General features: G+C 41.9%; 1 protein-coding gene across 4 annotated transcripts in view; it reads left to right on the top strand.

Moving 5' to 3' along the window:
• kif1b (kinesin family member 1B) overlaps window positions 1-27,072 on the top strand; it is an 88,393-nt gene extending 61,321 nt beyond the window's left edge. For 3 of the 4 annotated variants that reach the window (XM_083769172.1, XM_083769173.1, XM_083769174.1), the window contains exons 23-47: window positions 2,120-2,301; window positions 2,744-2,881; window positions 4,372-4,623; window positions 6,668-6,786; window positions 7,472-7,557; window positions 7,939-8,068; window positions 8,452-8,605; window positions 8,826-8,916; window positions 9,539-9,657; window positions 9,866-9,918; window positions 11,925-12,033; window positions 12,373-12,439; window positions 12,892-12,976; window positions 14,672-14,777; window positions 16,816-16,930; window positions 17,132-17,265; window positions 17,426-17,487; window positions 18,282-18,427; window positions 19,036-19,302; window positions 19,606-19,677; window positions 19,880-20,001; window positions 20,683-20,835; window positions 21,457-21,649; window positions 22,075-22,193; window positions 23,296-27,072. In XM_083769172.1, the coding sequence (XP_083625298.1) occupies window positions 2,120-2,301; window positions 2,744-2,881; window positions 4,372-4,623; window positions 6,668-6,786; window positions 7,472-7,557; window positions 7,939-8,068; window positions 8,452-8,605; window positions 8,826-8,916; window positions 9,539-9,657; window positions 9,866-9,918; window positions 11,925-12,033; window positions 12,373-12,439; window positions 12,892-12,976; window positions 14,672-14,777; window positions 16,816-16,930; window positions 17,132-17,265; window positions 17,426-17,487; window positions 18,282-18,427; window positions 19,036-19,302; window positions 19,606-19,677; window positions 19,880-20,001; window positions 20,683-20,835; window positions 21,457-21,649; window positions 22,075-22,193; window positions 23,296-23,338 (3,117 nt within the window). In that variant the 3' untranslated portion in view covers window positions 23,339-27,072. The remainder of the gene's footprint in view (window positions 1-2,119; window positions 2,302-2,743; window positions 2,882-4,371; window positions 4,624-6,667; window positions 6,787-7,471; window positions 7,558-7,938; window positions 8,069-8,451; window positions 8,606-8,825; window positions 8,917-9,538; window positions 9,658-9,865; window positions 9,919-11,924; window positions 12,034-12,372; window positions 12,440-12,891; window positions 12,977-14,671; window positions 14,778-16,815; window positions 16,931-17,131; window positions 17,266-17,425; window positions 17,488-18,281; window positions 18,428-19,035; window positions 19,303-19,605; window positions 19,678-19,879; window positions 20,002-20,682; window positions 20,836-21,456; window positions 21,650-22,074; window positions 22,194-23,295) is intronic. The other variant, XM_083769175.1, reaches the window with a different exon arrangement.
• Window positions 27,073-27,345: the final 273 nt, after the last annotated feature.

Consider the following 27,345-nt stretch of genomic DNA (forward strand, 5'->3'; position numbering starts at 1 on the left):
TCATTTCTTTTTTTTTGTAAGATATTTTTTTGCGGCTTACGCCTTTTTATTGATTTTTGAAGGGACAGACAGTAGGCTGACAGGAAACGGGAGAGAGATGGGGGGATGACATGCAGTAAAGGCCGTGTCGGGTCCGGGAGTCGAACCCGCGGCACACTGCGACTGGATTACCAGTCCGGTGCCCAGACCGTTACGCTACGGCCTGGGCCTGTAGAACATCATTAACCCAAGATTTAAAGATTGGTGGTCATTTTTCCTTCCATTTAAAGGTATATTCAGTGATTTCACTTAATTCAAATATCACTTATTTTTTTGTTTTGTTGTGATAATCCTCCCTACTATAGAGTGTGCTGGCCATATAAGGAGTTCCTCCCTGTCCCCAGTTAACCCCTGGGGGTCAAAAAACCTTAGGTTTCGTTTTTGACTCTCTATCCTGATTGGACGAAAGGCTGGGTCCCACAGCCAAAAACGAAACCTAAGGTTTTTTGAGTGAAATCACTGAATATACCTTTAAATAGTATTAGCCGCCTAGCCAAAAGAGATGCAAAGGCTATCATATTCTTGTTTTGCCGGCTAATACGTAGATCTTGGGAAATAACTCCAAACACTGCAATAGTGGCAGAGGGTTCTATGGGCACTTCTAATACATCTGAAAATGTTTTAAATATTGATTGCCAAAATGTATTTAGACAGTTTTACTTTGAATGAGAAATCATAAACGGTCAATGGCAAGAAATGCAACGTTCAGAGCCATAATGGCATGATGACAATGTTTATGTGGGACCTCAGTGTACCTAAAGCAAGCACTCTTTCCTACAGAAAGATATGCCGGAGGGGGATACAAGGAGAAATGCAGTTTAGAACAACCCAATAGATACTAGAGCGGTCACAAGCATTCCCCATATGGTGTGTGATGATGGTGTTTGCTATTTGACTGTAAAGCATTTGATGACAGCCTTCTGTTGGGCTGACCGGAATCCTAAACACCATGATGTCATAAAGGACACCACAAGGTTGTCCACGCTTTCTAATCAGCAGTGATTGATATTGGCTGTGCTGTGAATAATCCATACTCTGCTCGACGTGTGCACTCTTGACGACACGCCGTGGTCACTGTTTTCGTTTGTCATTTTGGTTCCAGGGTTTGAGATTTATCATCAAAGATGAACAAATACAATCTGATATAAATCAAAGGCTGGCTGGCGGTGACTCTGTACTGGTTCTCCGTCTATTAGGGTCCACCTGATCCACTGGGGGAGCCTTGTGATTTATATTCTGATTATATGTGTGTGGAGCGGTGGCCGCAGGGCCATAGATATTGAAGATGGCTCCTCTGTCACACACAGGTGGTTGTCAGTGGCTTTTTTATTTATCGTTGGGTCTCTGCCCGTTATTTATATCCAGTGTTGTTTTCTGGTCGAGCGAGAAAGGTACAAAATGGTGGGCCGAGTATGGATGTGCGTGACCTTTTTACCTTGGTGTGTCTGCAGGGATTAAGAGCACCACTGTAAAGTGCAACGAACCATGCAGCATCTCATGTCATTCAACAACAACAACGAAAAGCCTGGATCATAACAGCATTTGCCTTTTATTTTTCTGTCTCTCTCAATCTTTTTTCACTCTCCATCAATTATTGCCCTGCACATTTTTGGAAAATGCTGCTAAATGATAAGCTATTGTACCTGCATACATGCATATTCTTCACTGTATATGTTTTATGATTATTACTACTATGTCCTTTTTGCTTTAAAATTTTTCAAACCAAGGACCCCTTAGCTGAAAGAGAGATGAAGCAGGGAGTGGAACCCACCACTACATATTGAATTCATGTTAAATGTTAAACTAGACGTTTAATGACTTAAACTCAATACTTATGGTACTCTCTTTTTTCCCTTAGAAAATAGCCGATCTAAAAACTTGTGTCACGGCTAATGTCCCCCCCCCCCCCCCCCCAGAATAGAGATGCCCTGAGACCCCTGCTTTAATTCATCATTAAGTTGAAATGTTAGCACAATTTGCGGAACCAATCCCAGCAACATTTTGCGGCTTGTAATTCACAAGTTTGTGACAAATAATAACACCTTGGATGATTCTCGATTCACTTCTTCTCCTTCTTCAGGTCCAGTTCCAGTTTGTGTTGTTGACAGACACGCTGTACTCTCCGCTGCCACCCGAACTGCAGCCCCCAGAGACCCCAGACAGACAGCGTGACTCCAGGGCTTTCCCTCGTACTGTGGTGGCTGTGGAGGTGCAGGACTTGAAGAACGGAGCCACTCACTACTGGTCTCTGGAGAAACTGAAGTAAGCCACACACACACACACACACACACACACACACCATATCCTTTTATGTCTCATTTTTACTTGGTAGCACACCAGAATTAGCTGATCTACAAGCTCACAACGTGTCACTGCAAGGCTTTGTGAGCTTGTAGATCTGCTATTTCCGCTGTGTGACACCCGTGTGCAACTAAATGTTACTCAAGCTTCAAATTTGCAATTGATTAATTGGTAGTATGATTTCCTTTTAAAGGACAAAAACTAAAGAAATAAGTCTCGGTCATAAAATCAAATAAAACACAAAATGTGGAACAAATAAAATATTTCGTTTTTAGTATTAGTGTGTTTTGCACACAAGAGGGGTTGAAATATAGAGCCCTGGGGAATGCAGTCATCCAAGGGGATGGTTTAATGCCCATTATATATTAAATAAAAACCTAACCAGCTGTGACGTTATTTGCAGAATGAGGCTAGACCAGATGAGGGAGATGTACGACCGTGCCGGGGAGATGGCCTCCTCCAACCAGGAAGACGGAGAGGGTCCACTGACAGGAAATGACCCCTTCTATGATCGCTTCCATTGGTTCAAACTGGTGGGGAGGTATGTAACACAACAGGAAGAAAGACAAAGAACCAGTGCTATAGTTTTGAATTGTGTGGCAGATTAGGTTTTAAGACACATTATTTAGTCACTCAATGAAGCCGAGAACAAAGTGCCTGTCTACTGTTTACGCCGACATCGTTTGAGCTTCCTTGGATGTGTCCCCTTCCATTCCGTTATTAATTGCCGCATCTTTTTCTTAACAATTTTCATATCACGATATCATGTTTTTATCATTTCCTTTTGTGTTTTTATGATTTTGCATGTCACCTGTTGTTTTCATTTGCTAATTGTTTATTTTTATTTCATTTTGCCACTTTCCTTTTGTGTATTGCAATTTATTCGTAGCTAACGTGTCATGAATATTTGTTTTATTTTATTTCCTCAAAAACAAATAGTGACATTTTCATTTATACAAAATATTTGCTGTCATTTAATATCCATCATGTTTTTGTTTTTCGTTATATTACTTACTTATTACCTTAGAAGTACTTGTGTAACTACACGTTAATGATTTACTTAGCTTATCTGCCTAATGCAGAAATTGCATTTTTATGCATATTTAATTTCATCAGTATACATTAGTTGTTTAAATGTTGCATTTAATTTAGATAAAAGTAAGCCTTGCCAATTCATGAGGCCAATAGGGGCAGGATCCCCTATCCTGTTTCCTTTTCCTGAGACAGTTTGATGATACACCCCCTGGACATGATGCTAGTATGTCAGAGTACACCCCCTGGACATGATGCTAGTATGTCAGAGTACACCCCCTGGACATGATGCTAGTATGTCAGAGTACACCCCCTGGACATGATGCTAGTATGTCAGAGTACACCCCCTGGACATGATGCTAGTATGTCAGAGTACACCCCCTGGACATGATGCTAGTATGTCAGAGTACACCCCCTGGACATGATGCTAGTATGTCAGAGTACACCCCCTGGACATGATGCTAGTATGTCAGAGGGACTTACCCCAATCCTACCCTTGATTCTGAGTGCCAATCAGGGAGGCCCGGCCAGGGTTCGAACCCCGACCTCCCAGTCAAAGGGCACACACTCTAACCACAAGTCCACTAAGCTGTTTTTTTCATGTAAATGTGCTACTACATTAGCTGCAAAACTGAATACATTACTTACTCTGTGTAAAATAAATTCATCAACAACTTGCAGACCTCTCAGCAGCAATAACTAAGCAGATACATACCAAATTGCAAAAATGATCCCACCTGATAGAAAGACAATTACATTTTCTCACTCAATAGCCATTATCTTGATACATTTGTTCTTAGTATGACATTGCCAACCTGATTAGTAACGGGACCATTAATATTAATGATAGTTAATATCACAGAAAAGTGTGTGATATTAACGCCTGTTACCACAACATACAGTATATAACTTTATCTATTGTTACCTTCACTTCACCTTCACGTTCTTGGCGCCGCCTCCAAACCACAACCCCCACCCCCATATCCCTCACATCTTCAGTTCCCCCATCTTCCACGGCTGTGTAAACGAGCGCCTGGCCGACCGCACGCCCTCCCCCACTTTCTCCACCACCGACTCGGAGATCACCGAGCTGGCGGACGAGAGGCAGAGCGAGATGTCCGACTTGATCGATGACGAGGCGTTCGTGGACGACACCAGCTCCGACGCCGGCACAGAGGAGGGCTCGGACATCTTCAGCGACGGACAGGACCCCTTCTATGACCGCTCCCCCTGGTTCATCCTGGTGGGAAGGTTGGTGACCAGCCATGGCATCCCTCGTCATCTTCCAACACATTCTGCAAACTAGGGCGGATGTGTTGGGAAGGGTGCTGGCTTTTGTCCTGTTCTTAAAAGGACAGAGGTCCACATCACCACATTTATACTGTTTCCCAGCAAAAATACATAATACGTTTTCAGCATGTGATAAAATAAGGCTTGTCAATTTACAGTATGTCCATTAATGTGACAGTCCATACTCATAGTAATAAGGCCAAGAGGGAAACTAAATAGATAAGGCATAGGGAATCTCTCATTTGATCATAATTCTTAATTTAGGCGAAATCTAAACAGGCCCTTTTGGTGCAACAATAGTTACAAAACTGGATCCTGAAGTTTTTTATTTTTAATCAAATTTTATATTATTCATACTTGTGTTGACTTGAGACAGGCCTATTTTGTGTAATTTATTTTAATCTATTCTGGAGTCAGTTCCCAAGTAATTTAAAAGCCAGCATCCTTTTCGCTACATCTCTTCTCGGTGTGCTATTTTGTCCCCTGTTCAGAAGCCGTCATCACAGTTTTGACTGTATTAACTCCCATTTGTGTGTGATGTATTTGTTGTGGCTAATTTTATTTCCGCTCTATCATTTGATTTGCCTGTCAAATCTGTATTATTATTATTATTATTATTATTATTATTATTATTGTCATTTTTTGAAACGGCTTTAATTTGTTTTCCTATGTCAATGTATTCAACATTGAGTTGATTTTTGTTCCTGTGTTCACAACACTGTTCTTGTAATGGAGATCTTAACACAATAGCAGTTGGCAATCATGCAGCCATAGTTGATTGTAATCGATTTGATTCACTGCGTTGAGTTAAAATGAACTAGCACGGCCTAGCGTAATTTTAAATCATCCAGCTTAATTACCTGCAGTCACAGTGGCATAAACACAGCTGATGAAAGATTTGACTGACTCCCCGCTGTTTTAGCCATCATAACCTGCTCCGCCCCATGTCACAGTCAGTGATATTCTGGCTGAATTATTTCACCCCTGCCTTGGCCTTGCGTTCACCTACAGAGTGAGTGGGTGGGTTGGACAGAGCAGCAGGGGCACTGCACATAACAGTATGTGTGTGACTACAGCTAATGCAGCCATCTGTGATTTATGCTTGGATGTACAACGGTGTCCTGCTGCAAAAATAACCACAAACTCACAATTTGTCCCACGCTATTTTCACCGTGGGACACTGTCATACGATGGAGTATATTTTGGCAATACACAGACCATAAAAAAAGGCTGCTGCATCTGAACTGGTCTAGTCTCGAATGGCCAGACGGTAGACCAAATATGCCGGTGCAAAAAATAAAATTGCCATCCACACAGTGTGATAGTCTGGTCTGCCATTTCACCTGTCACGTTTGCAGCTCAAATAATTAAGTGGATTTCTGTAACTACTATGATTCCAATGTGTTTCAACATGTTTTGTGTTCTGTTCTTATTTATTTTGTTTTTGTCTTTTAGTAGAATAAGCTTCAAGTTCTCATCTAACATCATCTAGACTATAAATGTCACTAATCTAGTGCATTGTGTATAACCACTGTGTCTTTACAATCATTCATCTCTACTCAATAGACTTGGGTTGTTTGAAGACTTGTTCTTGTGCTTAAAGTACAGTACAGTATGAGAGGTTTGCATCACCACTAAGGAGTCATTTTAATTCGTGTTTGAGGGGCACTAGCCCCTCCTATATCCAGCTTTTGGTGTGTGTGCACACACTATGTCCTACACAAACATTACATTCCCATTGACAATGAATGGAGAATTTTACGTCAGTGTCTGAGCAAACAGACATACAGTAGTGTTTAGTTTACGTCAGATGTACGATGATAAGAGCGCCCCTCACCTTTTTACTCTATAGATAGATATTACACTAAATATGTATGTAAATCAGTCTGACATTCTGAGTTAGCAAAAGACAGAACAGAATTCAGCGAAGAGCTTGAGCTAAAAATGAATAGCGTCTTTGCAATGCAGCAGTCATGTTTTAATTCCCTTTCATCTGTACTTGCAGAGCTTTTGTGTACCTGAGCAACCTGCTGTATCCAGTGCCTCTGGTGCACCGTGTTGCCATAGTGACGGAGAAGGGCGAGGTGCGGGGCTTCCTGCGTGTTGGGGTTCAGGCTGTTGCTGGTGAGTAACTACAGCCACTCTTCATCTGTGTCGCTTTACAAGCTCATAGCGCTGCACTCGGTGCCATGCTATGAGCTTGTAGATCTGCTATTTTTTAACTCAAATCTTGAGTGTCCCTGGAACAACACATTTTCAGTTGGGGGTCAGCGGCCAATTTCATATATATCATTTTTGGGGTCCTTGACATGAAATGGTTTTAGCACCACTGACATAGAAACATAGGTTTTTCAGAATACTGTCATGATTTAGAAGACATTTGTAGCATCTGGTCTAAGGTCTTAATGGGTTAAAGCCTCATTTATACGACAAAAGTATAAAATAGATTCAAGTAATCACTCTCACTTAACAGTCCCCACTGAAAAGCTTTACTCTTTTACCCTGTTAAGGCTCCCCCCCCAACTGCTCATCGGTCTAATTATCATTACATTTCTGCTCTTTGACAATATTTCAGTTATATTGATTAAAATGTTAATGTTAGTATATCAAATTATTGTGTCTGATACCCAACAATAAGCCGCTCTGACTTACTTACTTTTAAATTTGCATGAAGCCATGAGACGCTCCATGGCTCAATCAGTAATGCCTGATTTATTGTTGGTTGCATGCCATATTGTCTCTCTGTATTGATTATGGGAGGATAAATTGTTTCTCTGTACTGATGGGAGGATAACTTGTTTTTCTGTAGCTGACGAGGAGGCACCCGACTACGGGTCAGGTGTGAGGCAGTCGGGAACCGCCAAGATCTCCTTTGATGACGAGTACTTTAGAAAGGTATGTCCTAAGTCAGACGAGAACACGTTTAACAGACTGGAGAACACTTTTTTGTCGTTGTTGTTCTTTGGCGTAATCCATGGGTGCTGATAAATGATGAAGCCATTGTTGAAAATTAGGTTGTGTTTTGTTGCCGTTTTAAACCGTCTCTTCTGTGACTTCCAGCTTTACAGTATATCTCCAGTCATACTGTATGGGTAGAATGAATAAATGCGCAAATGTAATATTTTCAACCTGATGCCTTACTCATTAATTTCGATATGGAACAGGTAGAATTAAGACCATCTTTGCTTGCCGAGGTGGAGGTTTGATTCACCAGCTTTATGCTAATGTCCCTCCTCTTTCTCCTCCTCTTGTGTGTCTTCTGCTGTGCCTCGTCAGAATGACTTTCCCTCCACGGTTATGACCCGCTCCGGCCTGTCGCTGGAGGAGCTACGCTTTGTGGAAGGTCAGGGTCAGAGTTCGGAGGTCAACACGCCTTCTGAGGAGCTCAACAGAATAAATGACATGGGTACGGCTGACCTCTCCACTCTCAATTTTAGAACTTACAGCCCAACTTCACTGAGCAGATGGTCCTTTTGAGGGGGGATTTACATACGGTAGTTTATATAAATATGTAAATGTAGGGAAATGAAGCGGTTTGGTTAATGATGGAATCCACACCTGTTTGATGACAATTTTATTAAACAGTCTTATGAACATCCACATTCCCGGTGTCCCTGTTTTGGGCATGTAGACAAAAATAGCACATCTACAAGCTCACATTGCGATGCTGTGTGAGCTTGTAGATCGGGCTATTTCCGATATACAATTCTTTATAGGGCTTAAATGGTTTTCCGCTGGTCATTTCAACTAATACAAGGCAATTCAATGCTCCACTGTGTTTAACTGCAGACCTGAAGCTGGATAACATAGAGGAGACCAAACTGAGTCACGGCGAGGGTCTGGCAGGACAGCTAGAGGTGGGCAGCATCTTTACATTCCGCGTGACCGTGCTCCAGGCCAGCAGCATCCTCCCTGAATACGCGGACATCTTCTGCCAGTTCAAGTTAGTTCACTGTCCTGAAATCCAATGTCACGCCACCGACCAGTCAAATCAAAGTGTCAAAGCACAGTCTTGGCCTTTTTGTATGTGCTGGATGTGATATATTTCTGAAATAAATGTGTGGCAGATGGAAGCGATTGTCGAAGCATTTTTGTTTCCGCACGCAGGGTAATGTGACCTGCTGTGTGTGACATGTTTGTATTGCTTTTGATGCACTTTTCAGTTTCCTGCATCGCCACGATGAGGCTTTCTCTACCGAGCCGCTGAAGAACACTGGAAAAGGAGCTCCTCTGGGATTCTACCATGTTCAGAATGTAAGTTCAGCAGAACACACTTAAGAGACCCTTGAAGTCATACTGTGTACCTAAAAGTTATTTATGATATAATCTTTCCCCGGTATATTGTTAGCAATAACCATTCCATTATAAATTTGACAACTTCTCCAAATGCAATTTTAGTCGCCCGCTAGTACCGCTACACTCATGCCAAAAATTATGCACGCACTCTAGCAGTTCAATGAGCCAGAGCCCCAAAATTGAACCATGGTTATCAAATGGGTGGGAAAACTTAGGTGTGATTTATGTATTATTTTACTTGCTGTATATTTGTAGTTCACAGTTGGGCATGATAACCATTGCAGACTAGTAGTTTAGTGGTAGTTATCAGTCACGCATTGATTATGTGGTCCCCTATATTGTCACACACATGCAAATTGTTACAACAAACAACTTTTAGACCTCAGTGAGGTGCTGGTGACATAAACTTTAGAAGATATCTCTTTGGGTTTTGCTTGTTTGGTTTCATTTCAGACTTCTGGGAATCACAGTACCCCTGGTACCCTGGGGGTGCCGCCAGAATGAGTACAACATTTTAAGTTAAACAAAACTTAAAATGTGTTATATATTGAATATTTGCTAACTCGTCTTTTGTTTTCAGTTTTCAGTGGAGGTGACCGAGTCCTTCATCGAGTACATAAAGACCAAGCCCATTGTGTTTGAGGTGTTCGGCCACTACCAGCAGCATCCTCTGCACCTGCATGGCCAGGATTTAATCGCGTAGGTTGAATTAAGATCAGTTCAGTACAGTACCGTATAGTACAGTAGTTAAGTCATAGTACAGTATATGAATTAACTTTGCAGCTAATTCATTTTTTCTTCAAGGAGATTTTTGTAAAATGTTCCAAATCCTTTCTCTCCAACTTACTTAAAATGTTCTTATTTATTAGCAATCGGCGGTACTGATTTCATCTGTTTCCCCCTCCAGTCCTCCTACGCCAAGGAAGTACTATCCTATACCCATGCCTCTGTCTAAACCAGGTACAGTAGATATTTCATACAGTATTTCTACTTCTCCCCGCCAACGAACAGAACAGAGTGTTCTGTACCTTTCACCATCACTGTAACAGGCTTTTTTTGTCTCTGTTCATCACTGTTCTATTTGCATGCCTCATATTTCCTCCCACTTTTTTCTCTTTCATTTCTTGCTTCCTTTGGATTTCTTCTCAATTATCATCCTTTTGTTAAAAAAACAACCTATCTCCTCTCTGCAAATCCCTAACCTCCTAACACCCCTACCCCCCCCCCCCCCCCCCATCCCGTCATTTGGCCCTGGTCCTACACACACACACACACACACACACACACACACACACACGTAACCCCCCCAGACCATGCTCGTAAGATAGAGCTGGTCTGCTACCTGATGAGCAGCTACGTGCACGCCCCGGTTCTGGACACGCTGTCGGAGCACGCCAACGCCTTGGCCTCCACCGCCGTGCACAGTCTGGACGACGAGCTGGACCAGCTCAGTCACTTCCCCTTCCTCACTGGGCCCTTTGCCCTCGCACTGCCCATGCCCCACCGCCATGGTTGGTAGTACTCCCAATCCCGAGATTAATCCCACCCCGTGGGGAATCCCACTGCAATCCCCCCCAGAAATGTCAGCCTCTAGTTGGTACAGCAATGGTACAAAGTAGACATGCCCAGTGGTGGAAGGTAACGAAGTACATTTACTCAAGTACTATACTTGAGCATTTCCAATTTCCAATACTTTTGCTTCTACTCCACTACATCTCGGATCCAAATATTGTACTTACAACTCCACTACATTTATTTGAAAACTTTAGTTACTAGTAGATTACTTTGTAGATTTGGATAATTGTTATTACAAAACAAGCATTTACCACTTCAGCCTTATATACTGTACATCTACAAGCTCACAATGCGTCGCATTGCGATGCAGTGTGAGCCTGTAGATCTGCTATTTTAAAAAGATTCATATACATTTGAAAATGTATAATGAGACATTCTGCATAATGGATATGTTTACGTGTTTATGTTTAAGTACATTTTGATGCCAATTATTTGTACTCCTGAATTTTGAATTCCGGGCTTTTACTTGTAACTTGTAATATTGTATTGCAGTTTTGCTACTTACTTAAGTAAAACAAAATCTGAGTACTTTTTCCACCACTGTACAGCAATGGAACACAGTAGACGTGCCTGTCAGTGTGTTGTAGTTGCTATCCTAGCCTAGCGCTGTGCTGTGCCCTTGCTGTGACTGTCTGTAGCTAGGTATAGTCCCCAGTGGTTCTGTCTGCTGCAACTCGCTTCAGTTCTATTTTGGGTCGTATTATTGAACTGAGGCCAAGCACTACTCCTCAGTCCTCACAGTCAGAGACATTATACCTGAGCTGGCAACCGTGAGTAAATCTGCAGCATATTCTGGAGCTTGAGGTTGTACAATCAATGAGTATTTTACTATTTATTCATCATAATAATCATATGACACTGACATAAAGCGGCGACGCAAATACTTAAGGCTTTCAGGAATCACCACAATTACAAATGTCAGGCACATCTTAACATAGAAATATATGTATAGAATGTGTGCTTGTAGGATTAGCATGTGAAAAAACACACATAATCCTGACGTGACGTGTCACGCAGCAGGGTGCCGTCTGTGACGCCATCGTCTGTAAGACTGCATCTGATTTTGCGCCACATAGCACCTAATAATGTACTGTATAACGGACTGATGTGTGAGGTACACTCTGCTGCCCCTAGTGTCTTTACTTAGTTCACATTGCTTCACACATGTGAATTATGGTCAATACAATATGCAACAACACGCCTGTGACCCTTCAGGTCCAGCATATGGAATATGATTGTTTACTGTGTGTGTGTGTGTGTGTGTGTGTGTGTGTGTGTGTGTGTGTGTGTGTGTGCGTGTGCGTGTGCGTGTGCGTGTGCGTGTGCGTGTGCGTGTGCGTGTGCGTGTGCGTGTGCGTGTGCGCCTACGCCTACGCCTGCGTCTGCGTCAGTTCCAGCCACCAAGCTGAACACCATCACCAAGTCCAACCTGGGCCAGTGTGTCAGCAAGTATGACCTGCTGGTCTGGTTTGAGATCAGTGAACTGGAACCTACTGGAGAGTGAGTGTCCACACACACACACACACACACACACACACACACACACACACACACACACACACACACACACACACACACACACACACACACACACACACACACACACACACATGCACCTGGTTGGCAGTATGTACTGTAGAACTGCAGGAACAATATTTCTAAAACATCATAATTTTACATAGTGTAAATCTTTTTGCAAACTGCACTAGTGTGTGGGGCTCCTTTCACACATTGGGACTTGACCATACAAACATTTCCAGTCGTGAGATTAGATTTTGCTTTAATCCATGCACAGGTGTCCTGACTCACTCTAACCTCTGTCTCTTCGTCCCCTACTAGATACATCCCAGCTGTGGTGGACCACAGTGGAGGCCATGCCTGCCATGGCACCTACCTATTACATCAGGTACTGCAATATATCCAGACCACTTACCGTGACTATGGACCATTTAGACTAGAGGTTTTACATTTTGAGTTTAGCATAATAATAAATGACTGTGTTACTGTAGTCTTCAAGTACTGTGTCTCTCCTCTGTTGAAATGGTCTTGAAGGATCCACGGTGCAAATCTTCTCTGTAATAGCAGCCGACAGTTTGTTAAAATTCAGCACATTTTGACAGCACATTGTAACTCTCTTAAGAAAAGCCGCTATATAAAATCCTGTTATTTTTTATTATCTCCTAATATTCCTTAGATTAGTGTCTCTCTTGTCAGCAGCCTTCACTTACTTATAGTCCTGTACTGTAGTACCTACTCATATGTCTTATGTTAGGGAGCTCGTCATAGCCTTAATTATATTAGTCTATATTAGCCATGTTGTCTATTATATAATCCAAGCTGCTGTCATGTCTGCCGCAGGGTATTCAGCGGAGAATCACAGTGACGCTCATCCATGAGAAGGGCAGTGAGCTACACTGGAAGGACGTCCGTGAGCTGGTTGTGGGTGAGTGCTCTCCCCGGCCTAAGGGGGTCCTAGATTTATCTCCCCACTCCAGTGAGCAGGCATGCCAGGCACACAAGAAAATACCATTCCATTATCAACATTTTTAGACCAATTGTATCATTCATATACAGTTCAGGTTCATTTGATGATGACTCTTTTTCGTTTTTACTGAAATGACCCTCAAATTCAGCTGTAGAAGCATGTCAGACTAGGGCTACAACTATTATTCTATTGATTACATTTTCAATTGATCAAATAATCCAGAATTAGAATTACGGCTTTTGTTTTTATACATCAAATCAATTAACCACATAAGCATTGCTTTATATACTTCTCACAAGTGTGTCATAGAAAAATAATGGAAATTGCCAACCTACAGGCGCATGACGCATCAAACATTTCAATAATTTTTACATTGTACAAGGAGAGTACAGAAACTGGGTTCGATTCCCGCTGGGGATTCCCGCTGAGGACACTGTGGGTGCTGGGGGCGTGTTCTCTCCTCCGCGTCATCAGTGCCCATACCCGAGGCGGGGTTGGTGGAGTTTGCATGTTCTCCCCATGTCCCCTAGGATATGTACCCTCACAACAAAACATGCAGTAATCCTGGTCTCTAAACTACCTCCACCTGGCCAGCCTGATTGAGGAGAAAGGAACTGGTCGGAATATCGTCCGGCCGGGGGAAACTCCCCACTGTCAGGTGAAAAGAAGCAGCTTGGACTCCTCATGCATAGAAGGAAGCATGAGGTCAGTCCGCTGTCCCCCCCAGGTTGGCAGAGGAAGTGTAGCGCCCAGGATTACATTAGATAATTGACACTGGGTGAAAAAATGGGTTGCAAAATCGTGGGATTAACAGTATAGGAAATGTGTCTTTAGAAACACTTGTTTCTAGCCTCATCAAGCTACATTTTATCTTTACAGCATATTTTGTATGCAGGGAGACATCATACTGATGATATGATTCTTCATAATGTCACAGAGGAAATTAAATCTGCGAGTCCGTCAGATTGTACACACAATATTCACAGTTTGTTGTAAAAGAGCATCTGTGTTCCCCTAATACTACCATTGGTCCATGGTGCTCTGTTCCCATTGGTGGTGATGCTGAGCGCTCCATGGTGCTCTGTTCCCATTGGTGGTGATGCTGAGCGCTCCATGGTGCTCTGTTCCCATTGGTGGTGATGCTGAGCGGTGCATGGTGCTCTGTTCCCATTGGTGGTGATGCTGAGCGCTCCATGGGGCTCTGTTCCCATTGGTGGTGATGCTGAGCGGTGCATGGTGCTCTGTTCCCATTGGTGGTGATGCTGAGCGCTCCATGGGGCTCTGTTCCCATTGGTGGTGATGCTGAGCGCTCCATGGGGCTCTGTTCCCATTGGTGGTGATGCTGAGCGGTGCATGGTGCTCTGTTCCCATTGGTGGTGATGCTGAGCGCTCCATGGGGCTCTGTTCCCATTGGTGGTGATGCTGAGCGGTGCATGGTGCTCTGTTCTCATTGGTGGTAATGCTGAGCGGTGCATGGTGCTCTGTTCCCATTGGTGGTGATGCTGAGCGGTCCATGCTGCTCTGTTCCCATTGGTGGTGATGCTGAACAGTCCATGGTGCTCTGTTCCCATTGGTGGTGATGCTGAACAGTCCATGGTGCTCTGTTCCCATTGGTGGTGATGCTGATTGGTCCATGGTCTATGTTCCCTGCAGGTCGTATCAGAAACAAGGGAGAGGTGGATGACAGTGCTGCTGATGCTGTGCTGTCCCTGAACATCATCTCTGCTAAGAACATCAAGTCATCCCACAACTCCAACAGGTAGGACAAACAAGTACCCCCAATAGAATTGCATGTAGAAAAAATGGCCTGGGTACAAAATTTTAATTTGATCCACAACTGAATAACATGTATGTGCAATTAGATAGCCCCTATATCACTACAATGAGTCATGTGACTCATGTTTCATTGCCTTTATTCAGCTGTCTATAGTCACTAAAGACCTATATTAGTCATACAATTCTACAAAACAATCCTTTCCACATACTTTGTTGGTAGGTTGCCAAACAGAACAAACAGCAAGTCATTTTCTACTGCTGCAACACAATCATTGCCCAAATGTCGGCATTCTGGGGCTTGAAATCACTAGCAGTGTAGAAACACTGTTGTGTGTGTGTGTGTGTGTGTGTGTGTGTGTGCGTGCGTGTGCGTGTGCGTGTGCGTGTGCGTGTGCTACCATATATACTGGCATTATTGCATGAGCATTTCCATCTCCTGTGCGGTTAAGTTTCTCTGTTAATTTGCTCCATTGTATTGTTTCTCTTACATGACTCTTTCTGCTTTTTTCTCTGTGCATTCTCTTTCTTCCTGCCGCGGCTGGACTCTTGAATGTGCTCAGGCTTTGTATTGATAAAGAAATCCCTAGGTACCAGCAGCAGCAGCAGCCAGAGAACATAAAGAGCCTTCTGAGAAAGACCTTTATGGCTCTCTGTAGATCCATAGACCTGTAGCAATGCTTTCCACCTTTTTATGTCTCACCGTCCAAACACTTTGCTTTAGGGTTGCCTTTATTGCCCTTGATTATCTGATTTTGTATTTATCCTAAGTGACTTGAAAACTCTTATAAAGGCAAACTTAATTGCAAAGTGTTTGTTTGTGTCATTGTTTGTTTGTGTCATTTTAATTACATTGTTTGTTTACCACAACCCCTTTTCAACTCTCTGCTGTTTAATACACAATGTGAATTTTAAATCACTGAGCGATCTGAGCAGCATCAGTGTGTAGGCCAACGCAAAGATAGAGCAGTAATATTCAGGAAGACTGTGAAGATAACAGTGCCCTCTGTTGGTGAAGACGAGAACTGTATAGATGAGTCATCTAAATGAAAGGCTGGAGCTGACGTTAATCTCAGAAAGAAAAAGAAAAATATGGAGTTATATTATGGTATAAAATTAATCAGCAGACATAAATGCATTTAGAGCAATTTGATCGGTTCATGTACACTTCAGGTTAATTTGATGTTGTTTTTTAATTCTGAAGTGACCGTTTAAAATGTTCTGTTTACAGGATATTATGAATATAGGACGCAGCTAAGCCATTTTGTGCTCTGGCACACGTTATCAACCTGTTCTTTTTGCCCATCTCAACGTGCTTCTAAACACTCGGCTAACGTCAGCAGTGTGGCACAACTCATGCCACGCATGTTGTGGAGGTCTCACTTGGCTGTGCTTTCCTCACACCCTGTCATCACTGGGGATTAGCGTGTTGAAGGAGAGGCCCCTTCACTTAACAGCATGTTGACTGTCAAAATGAGTCACACGCTTCCAGAACTGTAACTGTTGCAGAATGATGATGACGTGCTTTCTATTCGGCGATTTAATAGTTAATTTTCTCCTTTTAGCTAAATGGTAAGCTGTATGACTCACTGTGTGTCCACTGTCTGTCCAGGTCCTGTTTTTGCTGTGTGGATGTGGGCTTTAGCCACGTATAGTATCCCTATTCTGGGGTGAACATTTGGTGAAAATAGCCAATCTACTAGCTCAATGCGACGTGTTGTGAGTTTGTAGATCCGCTATTTTTGGCACAGAGCTCTTTGTAGAGAAAACATAAGGGGCATTTGAATAGACAGCACACAAGTGACAATACATGTCCTTTTCACAGATGAAGATGATGAAGTTTAACCTACTAGGACAAATCTGTAACAGGTCTTTCACATCGCAGATATATTATTTACAATGCCCACGCTGACTAGCCGAGCCTCCACAAGTAGATTATTATCATAGTTGTTTTTGCATTTCTGTTTTACTGTGGGATTTTGTTGTCCGTTTGGACCTGAAGGATTTCTGCTTTGCCTCTTCAGGACCTTCTATCGCTTCGAGGCGGTGTGGGACAGCTCTCTGCACAACTCTCTCCTGCTAAACCGAGTCACACCCTACGGAGAGAAGACCTACATGACCCTGTCTGCGTATCTGGAGGTTAGATACGGCCTCACACCCTCACTCTACTGACTCCATGCAGTGCCACGTCTTTGTTTTCTGACCGACACATGGCCGACACTCTTAACCACTTTAACCATGGCATTTTGAGCATGTCATTATTGGAAAAGAAATATTATATATATATATAAATAGCAAAAACTAAATCTGTGATTAATGGCTTTTCTGTTCACTTCACAGCTTGACCACTGCATCCAGCCAGCCATTATTACCAAAGACATCTGCATGGTGTTCTACTCCAGAGATGCAAAGATCTCCCCACCTCGTTCCCTGAGGAACCTGTTTGGGAGTGGATACTCCAAAACCCCCGACTGGTAAGACAACAGAGAGCGATTTTGTACCCACCGCGCACGCCTGTGTCACTCAAAGACGATGATCATAATTCTGCTTCGTTCACAAATGAACATTATGCCACATGGATGTTTGCAAATCAGATCATATCCCTGAATGAAAACATGTCATGCTCTATTACAGCAACCGGGTGACTGGCATATACGAGCTCAGCTTGTGCAAGATGTCTGACACAGGAAGCCCAGGTGAGTGGACAGTTACAGTGCCTTTTCCAGCAAAATAACTTTGGTTCTTCTAGAACTGGTTCTCTTGTAGATTCTTAGAACCGTGGTGCTGTCATGGAACCGGCGGCCATTTCTTTTGGTTCCAGTTCCGAACAAATCTTTAGGTTGCTGAACCAATTAATTTTCAGTGGAAACACTCTGAACTGGTTCAATATTAGGCGGGAAAAAAGAACCGGACTGGTTCAACCCTGGTGGAAAAGGTCCCCGAGAGAAATGTTAGTCATCTACTGTATATCGTTCTCTTGTTCCAATTTTTTTAGCTAAGGTATTTATTTATTTTTGCACAGAAAATGTTGTATATTTCCCGGGTTGCAGATTGTGCAGGCAAGGTGAAACAGCCCTGTGAAGTAATAATATTGCAGTTTACGTGTTTCTCAAGTCACATTGCGTAATTTAAAAGGGTAGGTTTAAACAGCACAGTCCTGCTTAATAGCAAGAATGAGTTTTTCTTCCATTCATGGAACAGAGCAGGAATTGTGGGGAGGAGAGAAGGAAGTCCAGTTGAAAAAAGTGAAACAAAAACATATGATTGACGCTTCACTGCGTCAGTGGAGTGCATAAGTCACTACAACCATTTTGTTGTAGCCTGCCATGCAATGATGAAGTGTTGGCCATCAGTTTGTAGCTTCATGTTGCTAGTTTCCACTGTAAATAACTTGTAGCCTGTTGCTTTGTCACCGCTAGTGACAACAACAAAAAAGCACAGAATCAAGTGGCAATGAAATAATCTACAGTTTGTTTGTTTGTTTGTCCAGGTATGCAGCGGAGGAGGAGGAAGATCCTGGATACGTCTGTGGCATACGTGCGCGGAGAAGAGAACCTGGCAGGGTGGAGACCTCGTGGAGACAGCCTCATCGTGGAACACCAGTGGGAGCTAGAGAAGATGGAGCAACTACATGAGGTGGGCATTTGCAATGAATGACATTAGGAAAATGGTCCGGCCAGATGGAAATTGGAACTTAGGACTTAGCACAGAGATTCCCAAGTATTGTGAGTGTGATGATATGGGTGTGTCACTACGATTTTGCTGACAATTTGGACAATTTGTCCCATTCTGACCTGAGATCAGATTCTAAAAATGTCTATTACATCCTGACAGTTTCATTATTAACCCATTCTGACCTGAGATCAGATTCTAAAAGTGTCTTTGATTTTTCAAAAATAGCAGACCTACAAGCTCGTAGCGCGCCACTCGGTGGCGCGATACGAGCTTGTAGATCTGCTATTTTTCAATAGCTAAAGCATAACATGATGCCATCACCAAAATGGGTGCCCGGTCAGAATGGGTTAATGAAAATCTTATCGCATTATCTAATCTGAAAATAAAATAAATAAATAAACGTTTCCACTTTATTGACTAGATCAAGCACACCTTGTAGTCCATTAACTCCAGCAGTTCAAATGGAGCTGATCCCACATCACTTGAATCACTGCTACAAAGCCACCCAGCCAGAATCACCTTCACCATGCCATTCAGTCATCTCATCGTTCCTCTCTCCGTTTGTCCAGGTGGAGAAAACCCGCCACCTGCTCCTGCTGAGGGAGAAGTTAGGAGAGGCGCCCTCCGCAGGGACAGTGGCCCCCACCGCCAAGTCCCTGAGCGAGTGCCTGCTGTCACCCAGCATGAGCTCTGGCTCCCTGTCCACCTCCACCTCCATCTCATCGCAGATCTCCAGCACCACCTTTGAGAGCGCCATCACGCCCAGCGAGAGCAGTGGCTACGACTCGGCCGACATTGAAAGCCTGGTGGATGGAGAGAAGGAGCTGGCCACTAAGGTGAGAGAGAATAAGCCCTCGATTATGAGTAAAATGGACCTGAGTGTACTATTGGAAATCTCTTTACCAGACATAGCCGATCTGTGCGTATTAAGTATTAAGATGAGTTTATGACTGAATATGAACTACATTTGATCCATTGATCCAGAGGTTATTTTTCACAATTACGAAAAGTAACGGTTTTGGACAACGACAATGACATAATGCTGTGGTTGACGTTGCCTCATGCAAAGTTGCAAACCACAACAGCTAGCTTTCACCTCTGTCCTATGACTGACTGACTTCTCCTTTACTCTTTTGCAGTGCCTGCGCCTCCTGACTCACACTTTCAACAGCGAATACAACCAGGTTGTCAACAGTATCAGTGACTGCAAGGTGAGACCACTGTAGCAAAATGAATCTACTGAGAACACAACCTTGTGTCAGAGATTATGGGTTTATTTCATTTCTATAATGCAGTGGTAAACCAAAGAGTGTTCTGTGACACAACTCCATGTGTATCTTGTGACCACACATTATTATTGCAATACAAAATGCCAAAATGTCAAATGCCAATCTCTCACTCTCTCCTGGCCAGCTGTCTGACATCTCACCAATGGGTCGTGACCACTCGGTGACCAGCTTCAGCAGTGCCACCATCACCCCTTCCTCCACCTGCCCATCTCTGTCTGACTCCCGCTGTGGATCCGTAGACCAGAAGTAAGTCATTATCTTTTCTGGAATGTATTTGATAAAACCCAAATTATAATCACAGGTTGTGTACAAAAAGAGGTTCTAACAGGAACAGAACAGCACACACCACAGAACTTAGTAGAAACTAAGAAGAAAAGTTACATTTGAACCTACTGTACATTGACCCTGGTCTCTGTGACCAGGGGTAGAGGAGCTTGTGATACAGTTAAACCATTTAGAGAAAGCCAATAATATAAAAACTATGACAGAGGCCATCAGAGCATTTATCATTTCACAAAGTCCTTCATAAATTATTTTTTATTTAAAGGAAATGTCATGTATTTAATTTAATTGGAGTCTTTATTGTCTGAACTGCAGGATGGCATGCAGTTCCACTAAATAGATACAAAGCAACATGAAAAACAACTGACCAAACGTGGTACAAAAATGGCAAATGATTCATGATAAGTCATTAATAGCAAGAAATAATGAGTATAACCTTTGAACATACAGAAAACACGCTGTATATGCATATCATTAGTCACGCTACTTTACACCACCAAGACTCAGGCTACATAATCGCTCATATAAAATCATGTGAGTCCCAGTTCACTTTCAAAGTCACACATGGTTCATTTTCATACCTCAAGGCTTTTATCACCAGCATGACATTGAAAATTATGCTGACATCAGGTGTTTGTTGTTAAGGACCCCAGAGAATGGCTCCCGTGCCTCCAGCCCCTCATGCTCGGACTATGAGAACTTCCCGATGGTGCCCACCCTGGAAACCTCCTACCTGGCCCGGGCCGGCAAGAATGAGTTCCTCAACTTGGTGCCCGACATTGAGGAGATGAGGCCAGGGTTTGTACTGCCATATTTTCCTTACTTATTTTATTAGGACTTATTTTAATGAATAAAATGTTAGTTTAAAGGACGTCTTCACCCATTTTCAACCTATCTTCGTGTCCTCACTAATGCTCATTATAAGACGGTACCATTTTTGTCAACTCAGTCTGTGTCTCAGAGGAGGGCTGTGGACAGTTCAGAAACCTGCCAACCATCATCGATGGGGAATCCTAGCTAATATAAACTGCAGGCTTTCTAATCCTGGAAAGTTACCATACTATAATGGAAGCCATTGTTCTCATGTTAATAAAAATCTAAATACAAAATTTGAAATCTTGTTTGAAAAAACCCTGCCTAAGGATGATGATGTCACTGGTAGGTGGGGAATAAGGGTAGGAAAATAAATTGTACCACTACCATCTTATCATGAGCATTAGTGACTGAGGACCAAACTAGATGAGTCTCCATCTTTATTGTAGTTCGGACATTGTTACAATTACCTCTCCATTGGGAGAGGGAGACAACAGACATAAAACCTATGGATTGTAGCTTTAACTAGAAATGTCTTTAGGCTTACTGTGTCTCAAAGATATATATATATTTTTTAAACATCTTCATCTTATCACTGTTCATCAGCTCGGTGGTGTCCAAGAAAGGTGTCCTGAGCTTCATGGAGCCACACTCCAACTCGTGGGTGAAGCACTTTGTAGTTGTGCGCCGGCCCTACGCCTTCATCTACAACAATGACAAGGACCCGGTGGAGAGGGGAGTGCTGAACCTCTCCACAGCACAGGTGGAATACAGTGAAGACCAGCAGGCCATGCTCAAGGTGGGTCCCCCGGCGTGAAGCAGGAGCAAAATGGCTGCCATGTGAATATGTTTAAACTGATATCTGATGGCTGCCATGTGAATATGGTTAAAGGCCTCTGATTCTAATAAACTGATAGCTGCCATGTGAATATGGTTAATAAACTGATATCTGGTATACTTGCTTAGACAATACAATTACACACAAGCATTTTAATTAACATGCAGACATGATGCATTTACAGTATGTAACATTACACTGCATCTATGACCGATTCCTTCGGAATTGCCTACTGGGTCCTACAAATTTTTTTCTGCATTATGAAAGATACACTCAAAATTGTCTATGCCGCATCTTCTGTTCCCTATTTAGAATGTTTTTTTTGTTCACCCTTTACGCTGTGGAATATTCTAGGACAGTGTAACAAATGTCTGTATTCTCTGTAGACTCCCAACACATTTGCTGTGTGCACAAAGCACAGAGGAATCCTCCTTCAGGCCAACAATGAGAAGGACATGAACGACTGGCTGTATGCCTTCAACCCACTGCTAGCGGGAACGATAAGGTACACACACACACACACACACACACACACACACACACACACACACACACACAGATTAAAAGAGGTGTTAATAAATCACCAGATGTGGAAAGTCTAATTACTTGCACAAGCAGAGCGCGCAAGTAATAGTTTTGATAGTTTTTGATGCGTATGCGCCGTGCCAGCATATGACGTAATGGCTACTTGTGCCTGATACGGCAGTGGTGCCAGATTACATACATGTATACATATAGGGGCATTACCTTTAATCCTCCCGACACATATCGTCATATCGTCCTTACGTCACCATCGAAAACCAATTACACCCTGGCATTGGGTCCTTTAATTCACATCTTTATTACGTTATCATTGAGAGCTAGTTATACCAGTTACTGTATACCCTGACGTCATTTGCTGGCACGATACATACACATCAAAAGGGGCGCAAAGTAACCACAGTATACCGCTAATCAACTTACAAATTACATATACATATACATAGAGGCATTTCCTTTAATCCACCTGACACTGATCGACATATACGTCACCATCGAAAGCCGTCACTCATGCATATGAGTAATGACTACTTGTGCTTGATATGGCAGTGGTGTCAGATTACATACATGTATACATGGGGGCATTTGTTGAATATATTGACTTTCGGAACAACAGTGACTATGTTACAGTAATACTCATTAAATTCCAAGACAAAGATGTTGGTCTTAATGCAAAGTCTAATAGTAACTACAAAACAAATTACCCAGAAGCAAACCTTGTTGCTTCTGGTTGCTTCTGGTTACATTTCATTGGTTTCATTTTTCTGTTTGTAGCAGTCGACAGTACTTGCGCACTCTGCTTGCGCACTAGTAGGCCATTTATGGCCTACTTGTGTGCAACAAGCAAGTAGGCACTCGACAGAGTGCAGTTCTAGTTGTATATAGTATATATTTTTTGATTTTTTTCCTTTTGTTTATTGTCTCCGCCAGACTGTACCCTTATCTAGTTGATGTTGGTACTGTATTTATATACACAGGCATGACACTAATGCCCGATTACAGCTGGATGCTACTTCATCATCTTTCTGTAATTTAACTAAACGGCATAATGTGTTGTACTCACACAGATCCAAGTTGGCACGGAGGCGCTCTGGTCTGGTGAAGAACTGATTGGGGTCGACCTGCACACAGGAAGCCATGGCTCCCATTCTTCTGACTAGCCTTTGAACAAGTGTTAACACTTATTAACCATTGTGAATCTTGACGGTTTTCTCTTGTATGTAGATTCTGTGGCTTAAGTCTCCTCTCAAGCAACTAAAAGTTTCAGTTTATGAGAAAATCCCACCTCCCCTTCCCCTCAGCCAATCCACTATTTCTCTCTCTCCCACAGGCCTTTTGTGTTTTTCGATTTGATGACGATGTTTTTTGTTTAGTTTTTTTTCTTTTCTTTTTTTGGTTCGGCTTTGTTGTCATTCCCTCAACCCCCTAGTAGCATGTTGTAATAGTCTACTTGTGTGTGCACGATTCTTCAGAAACAGGTTCTGGCCACTCTATTTTTCATTTGACTAATTGTCATGTAAAACAAATGTCTTTATCAGTGTTACTTGTCTGTCAAGAGGAGTTTTATTTTTTATTATATATTGTTTTTGCCCGCATGACAACTGCAGCAGTCCTCAGGAGAAGACCAGATTTGCTTATAAGAAAAAACAACAACCGCATACAATTATGGCAGTGAAAAGTATGGGGTGGGGGAAGGTCATGTTACTAAAAGTGAAATATTGGTGTACACTCTGCTACCGAAAGCAAGGCTGGTTCAAGAACTATTGCTGCTAGTGATTCCTTAGGTTTTCATGCTTATAAGACTTTCTATTGGCCGCTGCCTTTTCCCAAATGTAGAACGTAGCTCCCCTATGCCACCACCTACACAGTCTTTAGAGGCAATTCCTGAATACAGAAAATCAGTCAAGGTCCTTACTCAGCAAGGCATAACTGCGACATTGGTTTTCCACTGTTCCCCAGTGTCCCCACTATGATTTTCATATTCTACTGTTGTACCCCTGTATATACACCAGTCCAACCACAGTTGTGCCCTCAGTTAGCGAGTGATCATCCCAAAGCATTCAGGCATGTGATAGAGGTGTCGGTATTAGAAATACACACCAACTCAAGAAACAAGGGTAAATCTAAAATTATCCATATCTCAGCAATGAGAAAATGGAATTGGATAGTCCCATGAATAACAGATATGTCTGTTCTTTTGAAATGTTAATTTCAAAATGCTGTAATAGAGAACAAGTAAAAACAGGAAAATACCAAGTCATGGGCAGGGTTTGGGGAGAGGAGGAGTACATTACTCTGAGGAGAATATCATTTGTACATAGCTTGGATCAGTGTGGTAGTTGCCTCTCATACATAGACATTCCTCTCAGATCTGTTGGCTCTTAGCACTTTTCTTACACCGTGTTGAGGTTTATTGTTCAGAGAACCTCAACATTTGCTAAAATGTTACTTTTTTTCATCACCTGTTACAGAAGACTAAACACAATGAAATATGATAATCGGAACCAAGGTAGTGAAAGAGGAATGTTCTAGCCCTGACCACTGCTAGTGATTAGGTGACGGTTCTAGCACATTACCTCGAGGATGTAAAAGTGTACGCTATAGCTTGTTCTGACAGGTTGATTTCTGTCGTGGCAATGCAATTCAGCAGGGAGGATGGGTGCACCATGGTTTTCCACTTAGTTATCTTTCTTTTGCATTCTTGAATCTAAACCTCTTAACTCAGCTCTCAACTCTTACTGGGTGGATGTTGTGATTTTTTTGGTTTTGTTTTTAAATTAACATTTTGTATTTTATGTTCTATAGTGGATTGTATGAAATGTAAAAGAGGGCATTTATTTCTTTTATTTTCATTTGGCTTTATTGGTGTTCACTATTATTTTGCACATTAATACTTAACTATAGCAAGGCACATTAATACTTAACTATAGCAAGAAGCCAAGAATATATTCATTCCAAGACAAAATCTTAGCACCATGTGAATGTGAGACCTGTCCTTGATACAGGAATACTGTTAAGAGAGCAAGGCTACAACGTGGAGCCTCAAGCTGTTTATGGTGGGTTGAGTATTTCTGTGTCTGCTAAGGTTCATCACAGGGACGTATTATCAAAGGGATGGAATATGCTCAAAGCTTTGTTTTGGTTTTTTTCTTCTAATGTTATTGTTTATGAAGATATTTGCTCTGTACACAACAAAGTCATTTGTGGCCACCAGATCTTTATGTAACCAAGTTATGAAATGGCGTCTCTGTCTTTCTAGTATTGGTTCCACCCTTTCCTATCAGTAGTACAGGATGGGCATGGACAGACACTGGTCAGCCAACCAGCTGTTTGCTCAATCTTAAAAAAAGGGATAGCTTTGTTTACATCTGTAGAGACAGAGTGCCTGTAGATCTGGGACACATTCACTTCATAAAGTGACAAGGATTGGCAATGTATTTATGTATGTGTGCAGATGTGAAGTCACGCGACACGTTGTCAGAGAACAAACAAAAAATGGCTGAAAGGATCTCGCCACAGGTCAGCCAGCCTGTTGGTCAGAGAACATAATCCTTTGCTGTTGGTTTACTAGTTTCTGAGGAACGTGTTGCTTCATCACAATCTCCAGACAGAAAAATTAGACCTATTGAGAATAATTGATTGATTGATTGATTTTTTAAACCGACTGTAGAGCAAATTCTATGCACTGAATAGAACTCAAATCTTACCTCCCATATATATATATACTGTATAAGCTCACAGATCATTTGCGATGCAACACATGAGCTTTTAGATTGGCTACTTAAAAACTGTTTTAAATAGGGAAGAAGTGGTTCACATATCAAAATGAATACTACGTATGAGCTAACAATATATTGATATGAATATTTTGTCAGAGCAAAGATTTTCACTTTGGCTACTAATCTAGAAGTACATTATTTTGGGATTATTTGTATTTATTGTTTGCGATGTATATATTAGTTTGCAGCTCTTTGCACATAATACAAGGTATAACTAACAGATCAAATTAAGTCTGTGCGATTTAGTTGATTTACTCAGAATTAACCAAATGGTGTGGTTGCCTGTGTCAGACTGAGCTTGAAGGAAGTTGAATGTATTATCAGGATGTTGCTGTTTTCCCCCCCACCCCATCATTCTAAAAGGTTACTAAAATGTAACCCAGCACACCCTGTGCTGGGGACATGGGTTACATTGCTTCCTTTTCATTTCAAAGTGTTTTATATTGAAATTTGCTTTTGATTTTACTGATAGAAATTCTCAGTGTTTGTACAAATGTAACCAAGTTACATCTGTACATTCTCAGAGTTAAATTAACACTCAGAATTTTCATGTACGTGTATTTCAGCCAGCTAACCATCTAAATTACATAACAAATTGTGTGTGTTTTCTTTTCTTTGGGTTGTTTTCATTTTATCTAATATCAGGGAGTATAATACATAGTAGCTAGTACTTATCCAAAATGATAGCATACCATTGTTTCTGCTGGTGTCTTTATTCACCTCAACACTTCTCCCTTGCTGCCTTTCAAACTAAACTAGCCATGATACATTTACCCCTCCGATGATTAATATTTATTAACTCCATTACCTTTGGGTTTGTTCACCACAAACCAAGATCATTAACACTGTACATTATTTGTTAGATTGGTTTCATTTTCATACTTAATTTTGTAAATATCTGTGTTGTATGGGGCTTGAATTAAAATGTAAATATGTTTCCTGTATTTGTAATAATTATAATCCATTTGCTGTATAGCATAGACGTGTCATGCAGATATCCTAATTCTGTGTATGGTAATATTGCACCATTGAACTGTTTAGTGAATGAGGTAACAATAAAAGTACAACCCGTGCATTAGCAGAATAAGAGATCCTGTCTGTCTATTTGTTTGTTTGTTCTTTATTTACCCAGGGTAGTATAGCTGAGCACAAGTGCTCATTTGCAGCATAGTAGTATTTAAAGTTAGGTAGAGAAAGGCCAAAAAGTGTTTTTCGCCCTATAACTGCCAACAAAAAAAGGCAGATTTGAGGAGGAGTATTTCTGGATTAGTCTGGTTTCCGGGCTGTGTCTGTCTGCAATAATAAAAGTTGGTCCAGCGGTTTCTGAGTTCAGCTGTG

The sequence above is a fragment of the Protomyctophum parallelum genome, assembly GCF_964188405.1.
Source record: "Protomyctophum parallelum genome assembly, chromosome: 7".
NCBI classification, from domain to species: domain Eukaryota; kingdom Metazoa; phylum Chordata; class Actinopteri; order Myctophiformes; family Myctophidae; genus Protomyctophum; species Protomyctophum parallelum.